At 56.4% G+C, this 18214-nt stretch overlaps 1 protein-coding gene across 1 annotated transcript; it reads left to right on the top strand.

Moving 5' to 3' along the window:
• The first annotated feature begins 216 nt into the window (after positions 1 to 216).
• On the top strand, positions 217 to 17420 carry ARSG (arylsulfatase G). The gene is made up of 11 exons (XM_061377263.1): positions 217 to 535; positions 858 to 1045; positions 1848 to 1895; positions 1974 to 2085; positions 2366 to 2503; positions 5041 to 5228; positions 5766 to 5846; positions 8702 to 8810; positions 13232 to 13352; positions 16714 to 16804; positions 17107 to 17420. Exons 1-11 carry the CDS (start codon positions 333 to 335, stop codon positions 17418 to 17420), a joined length of 1593 nt encoding a protein of 530 aa, XP_061233247.1. The 5' UTR covers positions 217 to 332.
• The last annotated feature ends 794 nt before the right edge of the window (positions 17421 to 18214 follow it).

The following is an 18214-nucleotide window of genomic DNA, read 5'->3' as shown; positions in this document are numbered from 1 at the left end:
GAGCGCGCTTCTGGAGGGGAAAACATCGCTTGGGTTTGGTGTCTAATTAGATATTTACCAGGAAGGAAGAGGAGTTAAAAATAGGGTGACAGTGACTTCAAAGGCTGGTTTTGACTTCTAAGAATAACACCTTTGCTAGCGCCGATTGCAGGAACATCGGCTGGTGTGAAAGACAGAGGAGATGCTGCAGCTCCGTCTGTAGCCAAGGCACCTGCCCTCATAGAAGCATCCAAGGGGGAGACGTTTGCATCCCTGCACCCGTGGGGCAGCTGCATCCACAGGGACACAGCGGAGGGACTTTGGGGAAGACAAAGTCACCGGTGCCCCAAGTGATGTTTGGCACCATGGGGACCCCATGGGCAGTGGTGGTGCTGGCCATGGCGCTGGTGGGGCTCTGGGCTCCCTGTGCCGCATACAAGCAGCCCAATTTCATTGTCATCCTGGCAGATGATGTGGGCTGGGGGGATCTGGGGGCCAACTGGGCAGAGACGAAGGAGACCCCGCATTTGGATGAGTTGGCTGCTGAAGGGACAAGGTAACGTCTGTCCCCCCTCCCTGGTTCTCTCCCAGGCATCCCTGGGTAATCTGTCCTGCAGCAAAGGGGAATTCACTCCTGGCAGGCAAAGGGATTCGTTGGTGTGGTTTTGGGCACATGGGGAGGGCAGCAAGAGAGCGGTACCCATGGTACGTCATGGTATCTTGGGGAGCGTGGGTCCATCCATCCCCACTGGGACCTGCGAGCATCATCCCCTACTCCAGCCCTTCATCCCTGAGGATGCAAGCGGGGGAGCAGGGAGGGACAGAGCAGGGTTGGACCATGCAGGGGCTTGTGAATGAAGGGTCCTTCCATTTTCCAGGTTTGTGGATTTCCACTCGGCTGCATCCACGTGCTCCCCATCCCGCGCCTCGCTGCTCACCGGGCGCCTTGGCGCACGCAATGGGGTGACCCACAACTTTGCTGTCACGTCGGTTGGTGGCCTCCCCCTGAACGAGACCACCCTGGCCGAGGTCCTGCAGGGCGCCGGGTACAGCACAGGGGCCATAGGTAACACCAGTCATGGCAAGGGGCATCTGGGGTGGGAGATAGCAGGGGGATGAAGATGCTCATGTCCATCCCTTGTGGAGGAGGGACTACAGGTAGTTAGGTGCAACACTGACCATTCCAGGGAGGTCTAAAGGGTCATGTTGTTAATTTTCAAACCCATTACCTGAAATTCTGGCCCTTCCCAGTTCTGGGTTGGAGCTCCAAGTGCTTCACCTCACAAGGAATGCACCGGGTTTTCCTTAGCAAACATGACTCTGCACAGCAGCAATTCCATCCCGCATCCCATGTGATGCCGCTGGTGCTGATTGGCAGCATGGTGCCAGCGTGGTTGGTGCTGGTGGCCCCATGGCTTTGGGCATCCTCCCATCACCGTGGGTTCCCCCAGCCCATGGAAGCCCTTTGTACCTGGCAAAAAAGCCCTTGGATTCTCCTTTGCCCCCTAGTTTTTGCAGTTCTTCCTCTTAGATCCATGCATTCAGTGGCAGTAAGTGTGTGCTGGCGGTCAGAGGATGAAGCTGGCTGTTCGTGAGGAGTTAGGAAGTCATCTCCTCTGAAAACAAACACATGAAAGAGTCTTTTAAGGCTGGAAACAGTCAGTTTGCACAGGCACGAGATACCTTGTGCATTTCTTGTGGGCTCCTGCAAAGAAAAGAAGGCATTCTGGAAACGCAGCCAGCACAAACAAGGAGCCTTTCTTGTTGCTAGATTAAAGCCCCAAGGGCTGCGGGCACCTCGTGGGTGATGGCTGGTGGAGGCTGTAGCTCTGTTAACCCCTGAAGTGATGCTCTGTGGCTTCCTGCAGGCAAATGGCACCTGGGACACCACGGCCACCATCACCCCAGCTTCCGCGGTAAGGACTGTGCCTGCGGGATGAGCTGAGCGCCCCGTGGTCACGCTGTCCCTGCTGACACTCTCACTTGCTCCTCAGGCTTTGATTACTACTTTGGGATCCCCTATAGCCATGACATGGGCTGCACGGACACCCCTGGCTACAACCGCCCACCCTGCCCACCCTGCCCGCGGCACGGCTCCATTGCCAGGTATGGGACACGAGGGGGTTTGAGTGCTGGCACTTGGATGTGGGTGTTTGCATCCACTGTGGTTGCCTCCCCTTATGCTCCATGCACCCAGTTTCCCCCTGTGCACCCCACAGAAGGGTGTGGGTCAGTCCCATGTGCCATGGGGACACACAGCAGCATCACCCCCTTTCTTGTCCCCTCCTTGACTCTCTGTAAAGCCAGGAGAGCATCCAGGCTCCATGTCTGCTCCCACACTGGTCCCTGCTCCAGGGATGAGTGTGAGGTGGCTCTTTCCCAGCAGGGTGGCGAGGAAGGATTGTTACATGGACGTCGCCCTTCCTCTCTTTGAGAACACCACCATCATCCAGCAGCCTGTCAACCTCAGCAGCCTGACACAGCGCTATGCGGAGGAGGCTGCACAGTTCATCCATAGGGCAAGGTAAGATGCCACCAACCATACCAGGGAATGGGTGATGCTCTGTGGTTCTCTTCCCAGCCTGCTGGAGGAGGGAGAAGCCATCGAGGCTGTCACCGGTGTCCTGCAGCGCTCACTGTGGAAGCCTTTTGGTGCATCTCCTCTAAAGGGGTGACATGTTTTTAAAGCCACCATTTACAAGGAAGGTCAAAGCCTTTGAGCTGGGCTCAAAGTACTCCTGGGAGTAAAGTGCAGTGAGATCCATGTGAGCAGGGATAGAAATGCTTCAGCCCATCCATCCATCCATCCATCCATCCATCCATCCATCCATCCATCCTCCATCCCTCCATCCCTCCATCCATCCTCCATCCCTCCATCCATCCATCCATCCATCCATCCATCCATCCATCCATCCATCCATCCTCCATCCCTCCATCTTTCAGTGGTACAGGGCAAGGTGGCAGCGGGACACTTCTGCTGAGAGGTGAAGATGCCTCTGTGGATGGGGGATGCTGGGAGGGAAGCAGGCACTGAATGTGTACCCATGGCAGCAGGACCAGAACAGCACTGGGGGTGTTTTAAGTCTGCCCCATATGTGGGGTTTAATCCATTTTGAGGGTAAGGTGCTCTGGGATCTCTGTGCTTCAGGATCTGCCTTTTCCAGGGACACAATGAGCCTGGACAAGCCCTTCCCTAAGGAGCAAAGTGTCTCTTCTCAGAGACAAGGACCCGAAGCCCTGCTGATGGGTTGTGTAATTTTAATCCCTATTATCAGGGATTATGAGCTGTGACTTTGCAGAACTCCTCCCTGCAGCACCAGGAGGGGCAGAGCTGCCAGGCAGCCGTGTCCGAGCCCATCCCGCGCCTGCATCCCAGGATAACACAGACCTGGAGAGTGACCAGGGCTGGGGTCCTGCAGGAGTGCTTGGGGAAAGGCTTGTTTAAATGGGACAGGGCAAGGAAATGGCTCCTTGTAAGCCTTGGTCCTGTTCTGCACACACAGTACCTCTAGTTTATCCCTTTGGGTATCAAGAATCAGCCACACGGTCAGGATTTGTGCTTGTAACAGGGCTGGAGGGTACCCAGGCACCAGCAGCCCCTCCTTCCATGCACACCTCCATCCCTCCGGGCTGGGCGGATGCTCTCAGGCTGTGAAACCAAGCGCGTGAGCTCCGGGTTAATAGGAACAACCTCTAAACTCCCAGCAGTATTTGGGGGTTATCTGCGTTCATGGAGAACAGGATTAAGCAGGTGCCTGCCTTTTCTCTCCGTCTCTTTGATGGCTTATTCCAGTTTCCCTCTGCCTGACTCATCCATTACAGGGCAACAAAAGACACCGGATTTGTCATCTCGGTGTTTTTTTAACGAGTCGTGTCCATGGTGGTGGTGGGATTTGGCTCCTCTCGGGATCCTCACAGAGGGCAGTGGATGTGGGAGCAAAAGTCAGGGGTGTTTGTTTGGAGTCATCAGTTAAATGTTTGCTTAAATTCAGGGAGAATTCCGAAATGTCGAGGCAGGAAACAAACGGGATGTTCAGGTGAATGAGCAGTCCTGAGTCCCTCTGGATGCTGGAGCGGTGCTCCCGGAGGGAATGAGAACCAGGAGAAGCAGCTTTCCCTGCTCCAGGGTCTCTGGCATGCCTCATCCCATGGGAAATAGGCATGGCATATCCCATGGGAAATGGGAAGGACACAGCAGTGATTTGCAAGGAGAGGGCATCAGCATCCCCTGAACCTCAGCATTCTGTATGGTGCTGGGGGGGGCACAGCCCTTCACAGGGCTCCAGCCCCACTGGGGAAGGATGCAGCAGCCCCAGCAGGATGGGATTTACTTTTTCCACCCCAGGTGGGTGACGGGTAAAGGAAGGAAATGCCACAGCACACGTTGGAGGGGCCCCCAAAGCTTTCTGGAGGCAGCGATGGGGCGGCCGGAGCCGGGATCCGGCCCCTCCTGCCGCGCGTCATCCCACCCTTCCCCTCGGAGGTCCCTGAGGAAGAGCGGGCCTCGTTGGAGGGGATAAATATAGCTGTAAACAAGAAAACAGGACATGTCCTGGGATGATTGAAACGCAAACAGGCAGCGGGGCAGAACGTGCTGCGCTCCCTGTCCCGGGCTGCGCTCGCGGTCCGTGTGAGCATCCTTCTGCTGCTCATCCTCTGCTGAAACCACTGCGGGGGCCAAGTGCTTGCTGGGGAGGGGAAGGAAGGGCCAGAATGGACTCTGAGAGAGGGGAGGGAGGTGGGTGCACCAACATGGGGTGTTTGACTGGTGGTTGATACAGAGAACCCATTCCAAATGGGTTGCCAGTTGGCAACAGGGAGACAAGGGAGAGGTTTAAGATGTTTATGCTCACAGTGGGCCAAGTATCCCCACTGCAAGGGGAACAGGTACCCACAGGGTTTGCTTTTCCCCCTTGGGAGCTGCAGCAGAGGCTGGGGTGGCTGCAGTGCTCCCAGGAGGAAGAGCCACCTCTCTGTGTCCCCAGGCTTGGCATTGCAGCACCCTGGTGACCTCCTGCCTCCCCAACCCATCTGAACATGCTCCCCTTTTCTCCCATGCAGTGACAGCGGACGCCCCTTCTTCCTCTACCTGGCACTGGCCCATATGCACGTCCCTTTGGGGGTCCCCCCTTCACCCTTTGCCTCAGGCATCTACGGAGCCTCCCTGAGCGAGATGGATGCTCTGGTGGGACGGATAAAGCAGGTTGCTGACAGCCATGGGAAGGGGAACACACTCCTGTGGTTCACAGGTACAGCAGGAAACCGGGCTGCGGTGATGGGGGCAGCGCTGGGCTGTGTGTGATGGGTGCAGGGGCAGGATGTGTTTGTCCCCTGCCTGGGGCCATCGCATCGCAGGGCGATGCTGTAGCCACTCAGCCGGGTCCCCACCCTGCCACCCCCTTGGGCTGCAGGGCTGGGCCTAATTAAATCACAAATCCTCGTTCATTAAGAAGCCCAAATCCGCTCTGGCTGAGCAGCTCCTAATGAGGATGTCTCACTCCTGACCGCAGGAACCGCTCTGCTGCTCATTAACACCCAGAGCTGGTGGCAGCCCTGTCCCCGCTCCCTATGCCCCAGCTCGGCTCCAGCCCCTCACCCAGGGCTTGGGCAGCCCTTGCCCTTGAGAATGAGCTGCTAGATAAGACAGTGAATGAGCCCATGGCATGGGAAAACATCACAGGGATGGGAGGAAGGGATGGAGTCACTTGTCCTCGCCCATTCCCATTGAGGATCTGTTCCCTCCCTGGTCCCGTTGTTGCTCATAGGGATGCTTCTTTCTCTTGCAGGTGACAATGGCCCTTGGGCACAGAAGTGTGAGCTGGCCGGACGCCTGGGGCCATTCACAGGGGCCTGGCAGCAGCAGAGAGGTAACCTGGGGCTCCCTGTCCACATGGATGCTACTCCACAAAGCCCCTCATTGCCCAACACAGGAGCAGTTCACCCCCCCAGCCCTTCTTCTGGCTGACACCCCAAAAGACACCCCAGATTGTCCTCAACACATGCATGTTCTTATATATATATTCTTGTCATTCAAGCAGTCAAGTTTTCCCCTAAAATCAGTGTTGGGAGGGCTTATCCCCTTCAGTCCCTGTTAACCCAGAGCTTGAGGTGAGTGTTTGCTGGTTTTGGAGCTGGGATGCTCTCACTGCCCAAGCGCCAGGATCTCGCAGCCCCCAACCTGCATCCCCTGCCAGCTGCCCTCCAGCACTTTCCTTTCTCTTCACCATTTATTACTTCATATGTATATATAATATACATGTATGCAGTTTTTCCCCTTGCCTGCCCTCCTCTTCCGGCCAAGCCATCTGCTCAGCGGGTTGGTCTCAGCCAGAGGCACGCATGAGTCAGGCGCTTCCCACTTCTGCTCGTGTTACGCGGTGTAAACGCGCTCCCGGCTCCGGCTCCGTTCCCCTCGGCTCGGGGTCAGCGGGGAGGGAGCCTCCTTCCTCCTCCGCTTCCTGACACCCAGGCGATGCAGCCGTGGCCACTTCCCCGGGCAGACGCGGCCGCTGCGCTGGATCCCATTCCCAGAACCTTTTTCCTTCAGCTGTTCCCGGGATGAAATCCTAACCTTAGGGTGGTTTTTTTCCTTCCTTAGTAAACAAACCCTGCTGATGACCCGGGTTGCTCTTGAGCAACCAGCAGTCACAAGCTGGAGCAGATGGTACAAGCAGTCCAGCGTTCGGGAACAAAGCTGGGAAAACATGGCCCTTTTCCAGGCTCTCGCTGCCCTGCGAGAGCCCCTTGCCTGTGGCTGGCAGGGCACTGGAGCTGGCTGTAAATACCAATGGGGAGGGATGGCTTCTGGAGTCCCTCTGGCTGTTGGATGGGTGTTTTGAAAGCCAGCTCCGTGTCAGTGCTGCTGCTGGTGGGTCTGACACTGCAACACCGTGTTGGGTGCTGGGGGATGCTCAGTCACTGCATCCCGAGGGGAAAAGCCCCTTGAGGAGCAGGTGAGGATGGGCTGCTCTGCACTCTATACGTTCCACATAGCTTATACATAACTCATGGCTTGGTGTTTCCTTTAGGGTCCAACCCAGATTCCAGGGATGTTTTGCATTGATTCCAGATGGTCACTGGAGATGGAAGAGAGCAGCACGTCCCTGTGTGCTGCCCCCAGATCTGGCCGGGGAGGTTCCCATAGCCCCCAGCTCATCCCAAAACCCCATCTCCCACCTTATCCCAGCTAAGGGGGTTCCGGGATGGAGGTGTTTTGGGGGATGTGATGCTCTGTGTGTTTTGAGGCAGGTTTGGGAGGGTCCTGACTTGGTGTCCCTGCACTGAGGGCCTGTGGGAGTGGGAGCAGGACCAGGGGTTTCATCCCAGCACGGGAATGCTCAGTTCAGCTCTCAATGCAGCTGTCTTGCAGTGACATATTTGATGTACATGCAGAGATGGGGACTGATATTAACTGCTGTAATTGCTGTAACTTCGTATGGTGTCTGAAGGCAGGGGAGGCACCTTACTCACTTAAGCCACACGTGGTGCATGTTAGAAGCCCTATTACATTTCCATAGCCATAAGAGATCCCGGTGCTGCCCGTGTCCCACTGCTCCAGGCCCGAAAGAGATGTTCATTAGGGTTAGAACACCTAAAGTTTGGGTGAGGAATGGGAAAGGTTGAGACGTGCACCAGGACAGGCAGCAGGGTCAGGAAGATTTTCCCTGGACTATTCCCAGTGCTGATGGCACCACAGCATCGATGCTCTGGGAACATCAGCATCGCTTGGGAGTGCAGGATGAGCCCGGGTTCCCGTAGCACCAGGCAGTGATTCCTAAGGAGGCCCGGCCAGGCTGGGAATGGGCACAGGGACACAGAGGAGCAAAGGGACATGGTCGCCTCTCTCTTGGCTCTGCCCAGAGGAAATGGCTTTGGGCGCGCGCCGTTGCCATGTGCACACTGAAAGGCAGGGGGACAAAGGCTCTGCCTGGGAAGTTTGCTCCGTGAATCGGGTTGGGATGTTCTGTTTGCCCCATTCCCAGCCCCTTCCCCCCCCAGCTGCTTGGGGCCCTTTGGGCTATGGCCAAAGCAGAGGCTCTCTGGCACCCTTACACCAGTTTGGGTGGTCAGTAATCCTATTTCAGTGCTCAGCATCCTCATTTTCTTGCTCGGTATCCCCATTTCATTGCTCAGCATCTCAATGGAGGAAAGGACCGGGCAGCTTCCCCATGCCATACATCTCAAACGCAAGGGCAGAGCAGTTTTGGGTGATGACAGGGAAACAACAGGGTGATTAACCCTCAGGAGGGTTATCAGCAGGATAGTGGTTTTAATGAAGCAGGTTTCCAGCAGGCTGGGGGGGCTGTTGGTGCTCTACCACACAGAGGGCACCTACAAGAGCTGTTGAATCCCCTGGCATAAATTGCTCCATATTCTCACCTGACATTGGAAGCGGGTGGAAATGTGGCTGCTCTGTCAGTTGGCTGCATTTCTCATCACTACTGGACAAACACAAAGAGTACCAAAGCTGGCCCCCTTTCCTTTCACTTTCCCTATTTCCTATTCCTATTTCCTATATTCCTTTTTCCTTTTCCTTTCCCTATTTAGAGGGAGAACCCTGTAACTCCTCTCCCTCCCCTCACCCTCTACAGTGAAATCATCCTCCTTTGGGGTCATTTACTCCATCTCTGCCTCCGAGTAGCTCCTTTCTCAGGGAAGCTCCTTGGTTTTCCCATCACCTCCTGAGTAGCAGGATGCTGAGCGCTGCCCTTTTCTCTTGCAGGTGGGAGCTCAGCAAAGCAAACAACCTGGGAAGGAGGGCACCGCGTCCCAGCACTGGTGTATTGGCCTGGCCACATCCCTGCCAAGCGGACAAGCCCTGCCTTGCTTAGGTAAGAGCCCCATTGGGAAGGACCCCGCATCCATCCCCACACCAGGACCTAGGTGATGACCTGGATTTTGGCTGCATCAGCTGCTTGTGCTGGTTATTGCCAGCTTTGTGCCAGGCTCTGTGCTTTTGTCCTCTCCCAAGCCTGTAAGACTTTAATGCTTCAGCAAAGAGTTGAAAGGGCTTTTTGTGCGGCCGTGGATTGGCGTTGGGCTCCCGGTGCCTCCCGGCCGCGGTGGCCGAGTGCCTCCCGATGATTAAAAGATGACGATGTTCCCTCTCCCCACCAAGAAGCAGGCTCAGGCTTTGTGGTTTGTGAATGACTTTATGTGGAGGAGGTGCGGTTGTGGGAAGGGCTGGATGGAGCGATGGAGCTTGCAATCCGTGCAGGATGCGGCGGGGATGGGAGCAGAGGGGAAGGGATGCAGCCGCCTGCTCCTGGCCTCACTGGATGGGTGGCATGGAGGGGCCATGAATGCAACTGTGTTGCACCTCTGCATGCAGCAGTTTGCACCTCTCCATGCAGCAGTTTGCACCTCTCCATGCAGCAATTTGCCCCTCTTCCTGCACCAATTGCATCATTCCCTTGCAGCGCTTGTATCCCTCTTTACAGCCCTCCCTTGCAGCAAATGCAGTGGGAATGGGGGGGCCACAGCTAGAGGCCGTGTGGGGCGATGCTCTGTGCCCTTTTGGCTCTTGCAGCAGCAAAGGTGGAGGTCAGGATGGTGGGGCCAAGGATTGATGGATGTTGGGAAAGAGCATTCCAGCTGCTGGGAGCTGGTCCTGACTGGTGGCCCCTGGAGGCGTTGGGTGTTTCTAAGGTCCATGAGATAAGCTGGAGCCATTTACTCCTTACATGGCCTGAGGGCAGCTCTGGGAGATGGGGTTTTGCAAGTGGGGGAAGGTTGGATCATGTGCTGAGGTCTGGTGGAGGGGATGGGGAGCTCACAGCACCCACTGGGTGTCACCTCCAAACCCTTCCGTGGTGGATGGTGAATTGACCTCTAGAACATGGGGCAGAGCTGCCAACCCGCTTGGATGGTGCAGAACCAGTGCCTGTCCCCATCTCCTGTCCCACCAAGCCTCCTGCAGCCCTGCACCAAGCCCAGCCATTCCCTTTATCTCCTCACCCTTATCTCCTGCATTTCCCAGCTCCAGCCCGGCAGGTTGGACAGCTGGAATCCATAAACCTGCTGCAGCACGGGCTGTGCTGCACGTTAGGTGCTTGGGAAGTGGCTCTGTAGCTCCCCAGGAGTCACAGTGCACCCGGTGCCCTCCATGGCACAGCATTGCCACGGGGCCATGCCTGGGTGGTGCAAGATGATGCCAGCTCCTGTTTGGGAAGCAGCCTGGGGGCACGAGTGATGGTTCATGCTCAGAAAGTTGTCACCATTGTGGTCCTGGCCATGGCTTGAATTCTTGGACAGGGAATACAGAGGAACATGGAGGGATCATAGAATCAGAATGGTTTGGGTTAAAGGGACCTTAAAGCTCCTCCAGCTCCAACCCCTGCCATGGGCAGGGACCCCTTCCACTGGAGCAGCTTGCTCCAAGCCCCTGTGTCCAACCTGGCCTTGAACACTGCCAGGGATGGGGCAGCCACAGCTTCTCTGGGCACCCTGTGCCAGCGCCTCAGCACCCTCACAGGGAAGAGCTTCTGCCTAAGAGCTCAGCTCAGTCTCCTCTCTGGCAGGTTCAAGCCATTCCCCTTCCCCTGTCCCTACAGGCCCTTGTCCAAAGCCCCTCTCCAGGTTTCCTATAGCCCCTTTAGGCACTGGAGCTGCTCTAAGGTCTCCCTGGAGCTGAATGAGCCCAACTGTCTGAGGGATGTGAAAGGCATGGACTGCTCAGTGCTCACAGCATGCCAGGGCATGTGGCTTTCCTCTGCACTTAGGCACCCCTCAAAGAACAAGCATGTGAAATAGGGCAGTTGGAGACTCATCCCTCCAGCTGACGGGAAGACCAAGAACCTGGGATAAAGGGAATGAAATCAGTGCACAGACACAGCATGCGAGGAGGGACCTCTGTGTGGTGGGATCCCTTGGGAAGGGCAGGATCTGGGCAAGGGCAGGCGTTAGCTCCCTGCAGGAGCCTCCTTCTGCCCCTGAGGTTATGAAAACGCTGACACCGGGTCTGGAGAAGCGCCTGGCCAGGGCTGTGCCTCTCCCAGCACCGCTTTGGAACAGGGAGTGGAGGGGTGAGTGAGGGTGAGCGTGCCCCGGGGCCAGCACTCGGCGCTGATGCAATGCCCTGGACCTGCACCTGCACGCTGGGTTCTGCAGGAAACTGCCTCGTCAGCCCTTTGCAATCACAGTTAATTGTCGGAGCCGCGCTGCTGCCCTTCCCTGTCCCGACCCAAAGTAGGGCATGGAAGAAATAGGTCAGTGGGGTGGTGGAGGAGTGAATTGCACCAGCGTGGCTGGGCAGGTTGGGCAGGCAGGGATGTGTGTGGGCACTGCTGGTTCAGCTGCCTGCTGCTGCCTGCTGCTGCCTGCAGCTCCTCAGTGCTGGGCAGGGCAGCCTTAGTGCCAGGGATGCTCAGCCCAGTTCAGCCCTCGGGCAGCGGGCAGGGAGCTGCCTGTCCCTGGCTGCTCCCAAACGCTTTTCCCTCCATGCTCAGGGTTGTAGCAGAATCTGAGTCAGATTTAAGCCTTTCTTGGCCAGGGCAGGGGTTGGCAGCGTGGCTTCCCCTCTTCCTGCACACACGACTTCAGGATGTGCCATCAAACACAGCCAGAGTGTTTGATGCTGACTTTGACCAAAATCTGATCTTTTTCATGCCTTTTCCCATTGGTTCTATCTGCCCATGGCCAGGGGGATCTTCACCCACGATTGCCTTCAATTATGTTCTCCCACCTGTTTCTAGCAGTCCCACCCCATGGGTTGAGGCTCCTTGGTCTGCACGCACCATGCCGAGGGCCAGATGCTGATGGTGCTGAGCACCCCGGGGCTTGCCCTGCGCTGTCATTGGGGTGTCCCTGGGCTGACCTCAGCGAGGTGCTGGCCGGGATGTGCCCTGCCTTGGGCCCAGCAGGGAGCCAGAATTCCTTCAGCTCCGCGAGCCCTGTACCGGGGCTGCCGCTCCGCAGTGTTTGTGCTTATTGTTCCCTCCGTCTCTTAGCAGCTAAATGGAAACTCATTGAATGGGGGCCCTTATCCCGGGCTCTTTCCTCTCTCTGCTCACAGAGCCACCAGCACACACCGGGCAGGGCAAGTGCAATGGCAGGACCACAGCAGCACCCTGAGGTCCCCAGGTTGAGGGATCTGGGGCTTTCACCCCCTCCAGCTACTGGGGCAAGCAACAGACCCCCCCCCCCCAGCTGCTGGCAGGAGGGGTTTGCAGCCGAAGGGATAGGGGCTGAGTCCGTGTTGGATGCTCAGCCACAGGGATTAGGGCTGCATCCCTGTTGGATGCTCAGCACCAGCTCATCATCCCCATGCCATGGGGATGGCGGTGCTGGGATACGGCACTTGGCCATGCTGATGTGCCCTGGCCCATGGGACACCCCTGGTATGTGTGGCTCTGTTTCAGAGGTGTGGAGTCACACTGTGTTTATGAGAGGGAGGGATGTGCTCATGCGGTGGTGATGAGATGGACACTCGAGCATCACAGGAGGATGGCAGCGAGGGTCAGACATGGGGGGCTGTGAGCATCCTGTCCCCCCCCAGCAATGACTGTGCTCAACCCACAGCCCCTCCATGCCATGGGGATGTGCAGGATAGTGAGGAATTGCCACATCCAGGCTCCATCCCCAGAGCCGCAGGCAGCAGGTGGGAAAGCAGAGACTGTCCCTCTGCATCCCCTTGGAGCCAGAGGGATACAGCATCACCCGCTCCTTCCCTGCATCCTCCATATCAAGAAGCAACCGATGCTGAGGCCTGAGTGCTGGGTTTGTGACTGAGGCCCTGACAAACCAGGGAGGTGGAAATGCTGACGGGTGCACACAGACCAGCACCGCTCTCATGTTCCACCCTGCCTGCTTGGCTCGTGCAGAAGCGAGACCGCGTTTAACTGGGGCCACGGGATCTGCTGCCATTGGCATCAAAAGTCCCTGTGCCAGTGCTTTCTCCAGAGGGTGACCCCACTGCTGTCCCATAGGGACACAGGGGGGGACATGGGGACAAGGAGGGGCTGCTTCTGCCCTGTGGGATTTGCCAGGCACAGGGAGCAGCAGATCCTGGCTGAACCTGCAGCGCCTGGCGAGGAGCCGGCACCAGGGTGGGGGGTGAGTGATGTGAGTGCTGCCAGGGCCCAGTGCTGCTCGGAGCTGGCTTTAACCTCTTCTGCTCTTGGGATGGGTGCTGAGAAGCTGCTTCCCCCCAGAGCACTCCCCTATTACAGTGCATTGAGTGCCATGGGGTGGGTTGGGAGGATGCTGCGGGGATCTTTGGTCCTTGCTCTGATGTTGCCGCCTCTTTCCGCAGTGCTCTGGACATCTTCCCCACGCTGGTGGCTCTGGCTGGGGCAGCGCTTCCCCCGGACAGGCGCTTCGATGGCTTGGATGTGTCCCCGGTGCTCTTTGGGTGGTCGGATGTGGGGCACAAGGTAAGGGAGAGACACCCCCTGGTGCCATCCCACTCCTGACAATAGATCCCATCCCCTCTGAGCTCACATGGGGATGGAAAGGTGATGTGCTGGGTCATGGGAGCATCATCCCCCTGGCTTGGAGGAGGAGGATGGCCAGACACAGGCAAGTGCAGTACCAAGGCTCAGGGTACCAGGGTAAAAGGGCTTTTGGATTAATCAAGATTTAGGCTTTGCTCATAAACCTGGTATTACAGGTAAGAGCAACAGCTCAGTGTGCCTGCCTGTGCCTGCTGTCCCAGGGCTGCCATCCCGGGGGATGCTTGGGCTTGCCTGCACCCAGAAGGTGAATCTGTGGGAAAGGGAAGATTCCAGGGGCTCAGACATGGTTGTGTCCACTTTATTTATCACATTTTATATGCATATATAAATGCATATATCCTTTTCCCAGCTCCTTGTTATCACTGATGCTGAAGCGGGAGAGCACACCCTGTACCCTGCAGCTCTCTGTCCATACAATAGGAGCTGCTGACAGTTCGCAGAACAAGTGGTGATGCTCTTGTCAGGGTGGCACAGGATTGGTGCAGAACCAAAGGAAAAAGGGTAAAAAAAGCAGTGACTTTAATAGCAGCCCCATAGATAAAGCCTGAGTTTGCTTTTCAAGTCCAGCCTCCTGCGAGCACCACGAGCCAGCTCCCAGTGGGGGTCCTGGATTTGCTTTCTGTGTCCATCAGGGGTTTGGTATTTGCTTCGTATTTATGGAACCCTCCGATGAACCGTGAGGGAAAGTGGGGAAGCGGATGGGATACGGCCAGCGGGCTCCGCTGTGCTCCTCACCATTAACCCTGTTCTGCTGCGGATGTGGTGCTGGAATGGGGTTTGGTTTGCTGGGAGTGATGGGTTGCTGGGAGCAATGGTTTGCTGGGCGTCAGGACAAAGGGGTACGAGCCCGTGCCAGCCATTCCATCATTTTCAGACCAAGGAATGAAGTCCTGAGCTGGGATGCACCACCCTGGCTTCCTCAGCATCACCCCAGCCTGGCACTCTTTGGGGGTGATTTATGCTGCAATCAGGGCTGAATTAACCCCTGTGGAGCTGGGAGCCACTGGGCACAGCAGGGTTGTTCTTGCCCATCCCGGCAGCATGAGCAGGGGATAGATCCAGGGATGGGGTGACCTTGGGAGACACACACAGAGCACCCACTGGCTCCATCTCCATGTGATGGGCAGCAAGCACACGTCCCTACTCCCTTCCCTCTTGGCTTTCATCTCCTTCTTGCAAGCACTGGCAGCAGCCCCACCTTTGGTGTTATAGGGTTTTCCTTGTCACAAATCCTCCCCAGAGCAATTCCTGTGCTCATCCCACCCCCCAACAGGCTCTTCCCTAACTGGGATCTCTTGGGATAAACCAGTGTAACCCTGCTCAGTGTCCCTGCTCGCTCCGCACCAGCGCAGCCTGTGATGGGGCTGGGGTGACACCGAGGTCCTGTCCTGAGCAAGGCTGTTTGCAGTGAAAACAAACACATCCCAGAACGTGTCAAGGGTACGGGTGTCACACAAATAAGCTCTTTCCATGAGCTTCATGGCAGAAGGGGGTGTGCAAACAGCCCAGAGCCCAGACAGGGGTTTTCTGGGGAGAAAAGGCCTTTTTCTCCCTTTCCTATGTTTCTGTTAACAAAGTCAGGGATCAATAGAGGTGTTGCAGGCCTGGGAATGTTCCTTGAAAGGGCTCAATCGAAAGCAGCTCCTTAATGATGCTGTAAATTAGAATAGATTTTCTTAGCATGGGGCTTTGTGAGGCAGGTTTAGGAACGTGCGTGGTGGTGGTGAAGGTTTGAGTGCCTTTACACCGAGATGGCAGCATCCCAGCTGTGCTGCTGAAGGTGTAGGCACAGCTTTAGGGCTGGAAGCAGGATTGGTTCAGTTCCTGGTACCTTCGTGGGCCCTTAGTATTTGATGGTTGCTGCTTTGGAGCTGCTTTATTCCAACAGAGTGTCAGTGTGAGGGGATTCTGTAGCGGGGGTTCCCCTTGCAGCTTGCACTGCACTACTTCCTTCACTTTACAGCCTTCATCTTTAACCCTAAAACATGATTTTTAAACCAAATTCTAGGTGAACTTTTGGTTAATTTACCTGCAATGGAGGGTGATGAAGGAAGCAGACAGCATTTGGAAATCATCCCCCATCCTGAATCCTGGCATTTTTGGGGGAGGTACCAACCAGCCCCCGAGGTGACAGCACAAGGGGCGATGGGTTTAAACTTAAAGAGGGGAAGTTCAGGCTGGAGATAAGGCAGAAGCTCTTCCCTGTGAGGGTGCCCAGAGAAGCTGTGGCTGCCCCATCCCTGGCAGTGTTCAAGGACAGAGCCTTGGGTGACAGGTCTAGCGTGAGGTGTCCCTGCCCATGGCAGGGGTTGGAACTGGATGATGTTAAGGTCCTTTCCAACCCAAGCCATTCCATGATGCTATGCACATGCCAGGCACCTGCTAAGGCACCAGTGCAGGACAAGCGCTGCTCCTGAGCTTGGCCCCTCCATCTGCAGCAGCTGGTTCTCATTTGTAGCACAGTGGAAATTTCTTGAATCACTTTTAAGCTCAATTCCCAGGGAGGAAACCTCGAGTGACTCAGCCCTCGGTGAAGCCATTGGCTCCGCAGCAGATCCTATCTGATGGAGGAGCCGGCCGCACCGTCCAGCTCACTTGTCTTCCCGCTGCCCTATGCCAAAGCTGTTGTCCTGCACGGATCAAGTGTCCTAAATACCAAAAGGGAGGGATTTGACCCACCCTTCCCTTCTTCTTCCCTTCCTCCTCAGCCCCATTCCCTGTTGTTAGGGAAGGGAGCACTCGCACAGCGGGGTGAGTCAGTGGTGGGATGCTGGACTGGGAGCGATGTTCCAGCACCTCACCTACCCATCGCATGAGCTCACCCTCAGCTTGGGGCTTGCTGCTGGCCCCAGGCAGGGATCTGGCTCCCTTAGATGTCCCTGCCATTAACTGAGCTGTGAGCACTGAGGAGATGGGTGTCTCCTGGGCATGGGGCAGTGGTGGTGACACAGAGAACATCCCAGCTCCGAAATGCTCAGTTCTTCTCTGCTGAAAGCTCCCACACCTTTGTGATCACTTTATTGCAGCGGAATTGGTCTGGGGAGGTGAATTCAGAGGGTCCTGTGTGCGGGGACAGGTTGGCACAGGGAGATGCTGCTGTTCCCCAGCGCCCTTCCACTGTTCCCCCTCCGTTCAACAACCAAATCTCAGTTGGTTGCTCACAATCCAGGGGTTAAATGGTGTTTAAATCTGTTATGGATGGGATGTGGCACGTCTGGGTCTCACAGAGCAGTTTTCACTCTGCAATGAGCTGATGGGCCCTTTTCTGTTCTTCCTGCAGGTTCTGCTCCATCCCAACAGCGGGGCAGCTGGGAAGGATGGTGGGATAGAGGCACTGCGGCTGGCTCAGTACAAGGCCTTTTACACCACAGGTACCAGGGCCTTTTATTGATCATAAAGTCTGGGAAAAAGCTTGTGGAATTCTTGGTTCCCTGCAGATACAGGTAAAAACCAACTCAGGTTAATTCAAGAGCAAACCCAGTGAGGAGTAAATATGCATTCACCTGTGCCTGCACGGTGGCTTTGCAGCCTCAGGAGCACGCCTGGACTAGCAGCAGGACCCAGGCTCCTGAAGCTGGCCATGGTGGGACTGGGCCATCATAGATGGATGAGGAACATGAAGGTGATCCCTGGGCAGTGCAGACTCAGTGTTTTCCTCTCACTTCCTCCCTAGGAGGAGCAATGGCTTGCGATGGGAGCATTGGGCCGCCTGAGCATCACCAGCCACCCCTCATTTTCAATCTGGATCGCGATACCCAGGAGCAGGAGCCTTTGGACGTGGCATCCAGAGAGTACGAGGAGGTGCTGCCTGCCATCAGCAGGGCTTACACCCAGGCTCTGGAGGACATTGCAACCGACAACGTCTCGGTTGCAGATTACTCCAAAGACCCCGCTGTGACTCCGTGCTGTGACCCGCAGCACGTGGCCTGTCGGTGCCACGCACCCGGAGCTCACCCAGCTGTGCTGGACTGGTGTGTGTCTGAGTGAGTGACTGCTCCGGGTGCTCCTCTCCTCAGCCTGGTTTCTGTGATTGGGAATGCCGTGGCTCCAGGCTGGAGGTTGACCACTGGGAGGGATGAGGCTGCGGTCCCCTTTGCTCCATGCGATGAAGCAGGGAGGTGAGCTGTGGGTCTGTGTGAGCACACAGAGCAGCACTGTCACCCCATGGGATAGGGCAGTGCTGTGGCTCTGGGCACATGGACAGAGATAGGCTTTTTGTGAGGCTCTTTAGCTGAGGAAGAGCCAGGTCTTGGATTAGAACTTCCTTCTGGGAGAGCTGGCTTTAGGACAGAATTCCTCTGGGTAATGCGCTTGGCTTTCCTCCAGAGTGGACCTTACTGGAGCGGCTGGTGGGAGCACGACCTTCTCTCCCTTCTGGTGCTCAGACCCCCAGGTCCATTGGCTTAAGAGAGAAAATTCCTTGTGGGCACAAGGTGAATGCTCTGGGAAACAGAGCACCTGCCCCAAGGGAGGTTCATTAATGGGAGCATCTTAAAGACCCAAGTGTAACAGATAGAGGGTCCTGGGCTCCCCTTAGTGCCACTCTCCTCATGGGCAGTGCCAGGGGTGCAGGTGGGGGGAAGCAGCTCTTACAGGGCCATTCTGGGCCGATGCAAAGGCAACCTCAAAGGTGCATCTGAAACCTAAGAACCCACTGGGACTGCCCAGCAGCTGAGAGAGGGTTTTCTGCAGCAATTTTTGGCTCTGATTTCCATACCCAGATCTCTCTTTGGACAAACCATGGACTGGTGTGGCCTGGGCTTGGTGCGGGAGCTGCACCC

The sequence above is a fragment of the Neopsephotus bourkii genome, unplaced genomic scaffold (assembly GCF_033783945.1).
Source record: "Neopsephotus bourkii isolate Nb327-2 ecotype Australia unplaced genomic scaffold, CSIRO-AGI_Nbou_v1 NB_1749, whole genome shotgun sequence".
Classification (NCBI taxonomy): domain Eukaryota; kingdom Metazoa; phylum Chordata; class Aves; order Psittaciformes; family Psittacidae; genus Neopsephotus; species Neopsephotus bourkii.
Note: the sequence above shows the minus strand (reverse complement) of the source record. Positions and strands in the feature narration are given on the sequence as shown.

What these genes read in the sequence shown, in the direction of transcription:
- ARSG (XM_061377263.1), top strand. Translation starts at nt 333, where the DNA reads ATGTTTGGCACCATGGGGACCCCATGGGCAGTGGTGGTGCTGGCCATG. An exon ending in GGTCGGATGTGGGGCACAAG is followed by an intron (nt 13,353 to 16,713) that starts GTAAGGGAGAGA and finishes TTCTTCCTGCAG; the next exon opens with GTTCTGCTCCATCCCAACAG. An exon ending in CAAGGCCTTTTACACCACAG is followed by an intron (nt 16,805 to 17,106) that starts GTACCAGGGCCT and finishes CTTCCTCCCTAG; the next exon opens with GAGGAGCAATGGCTTGCGAT.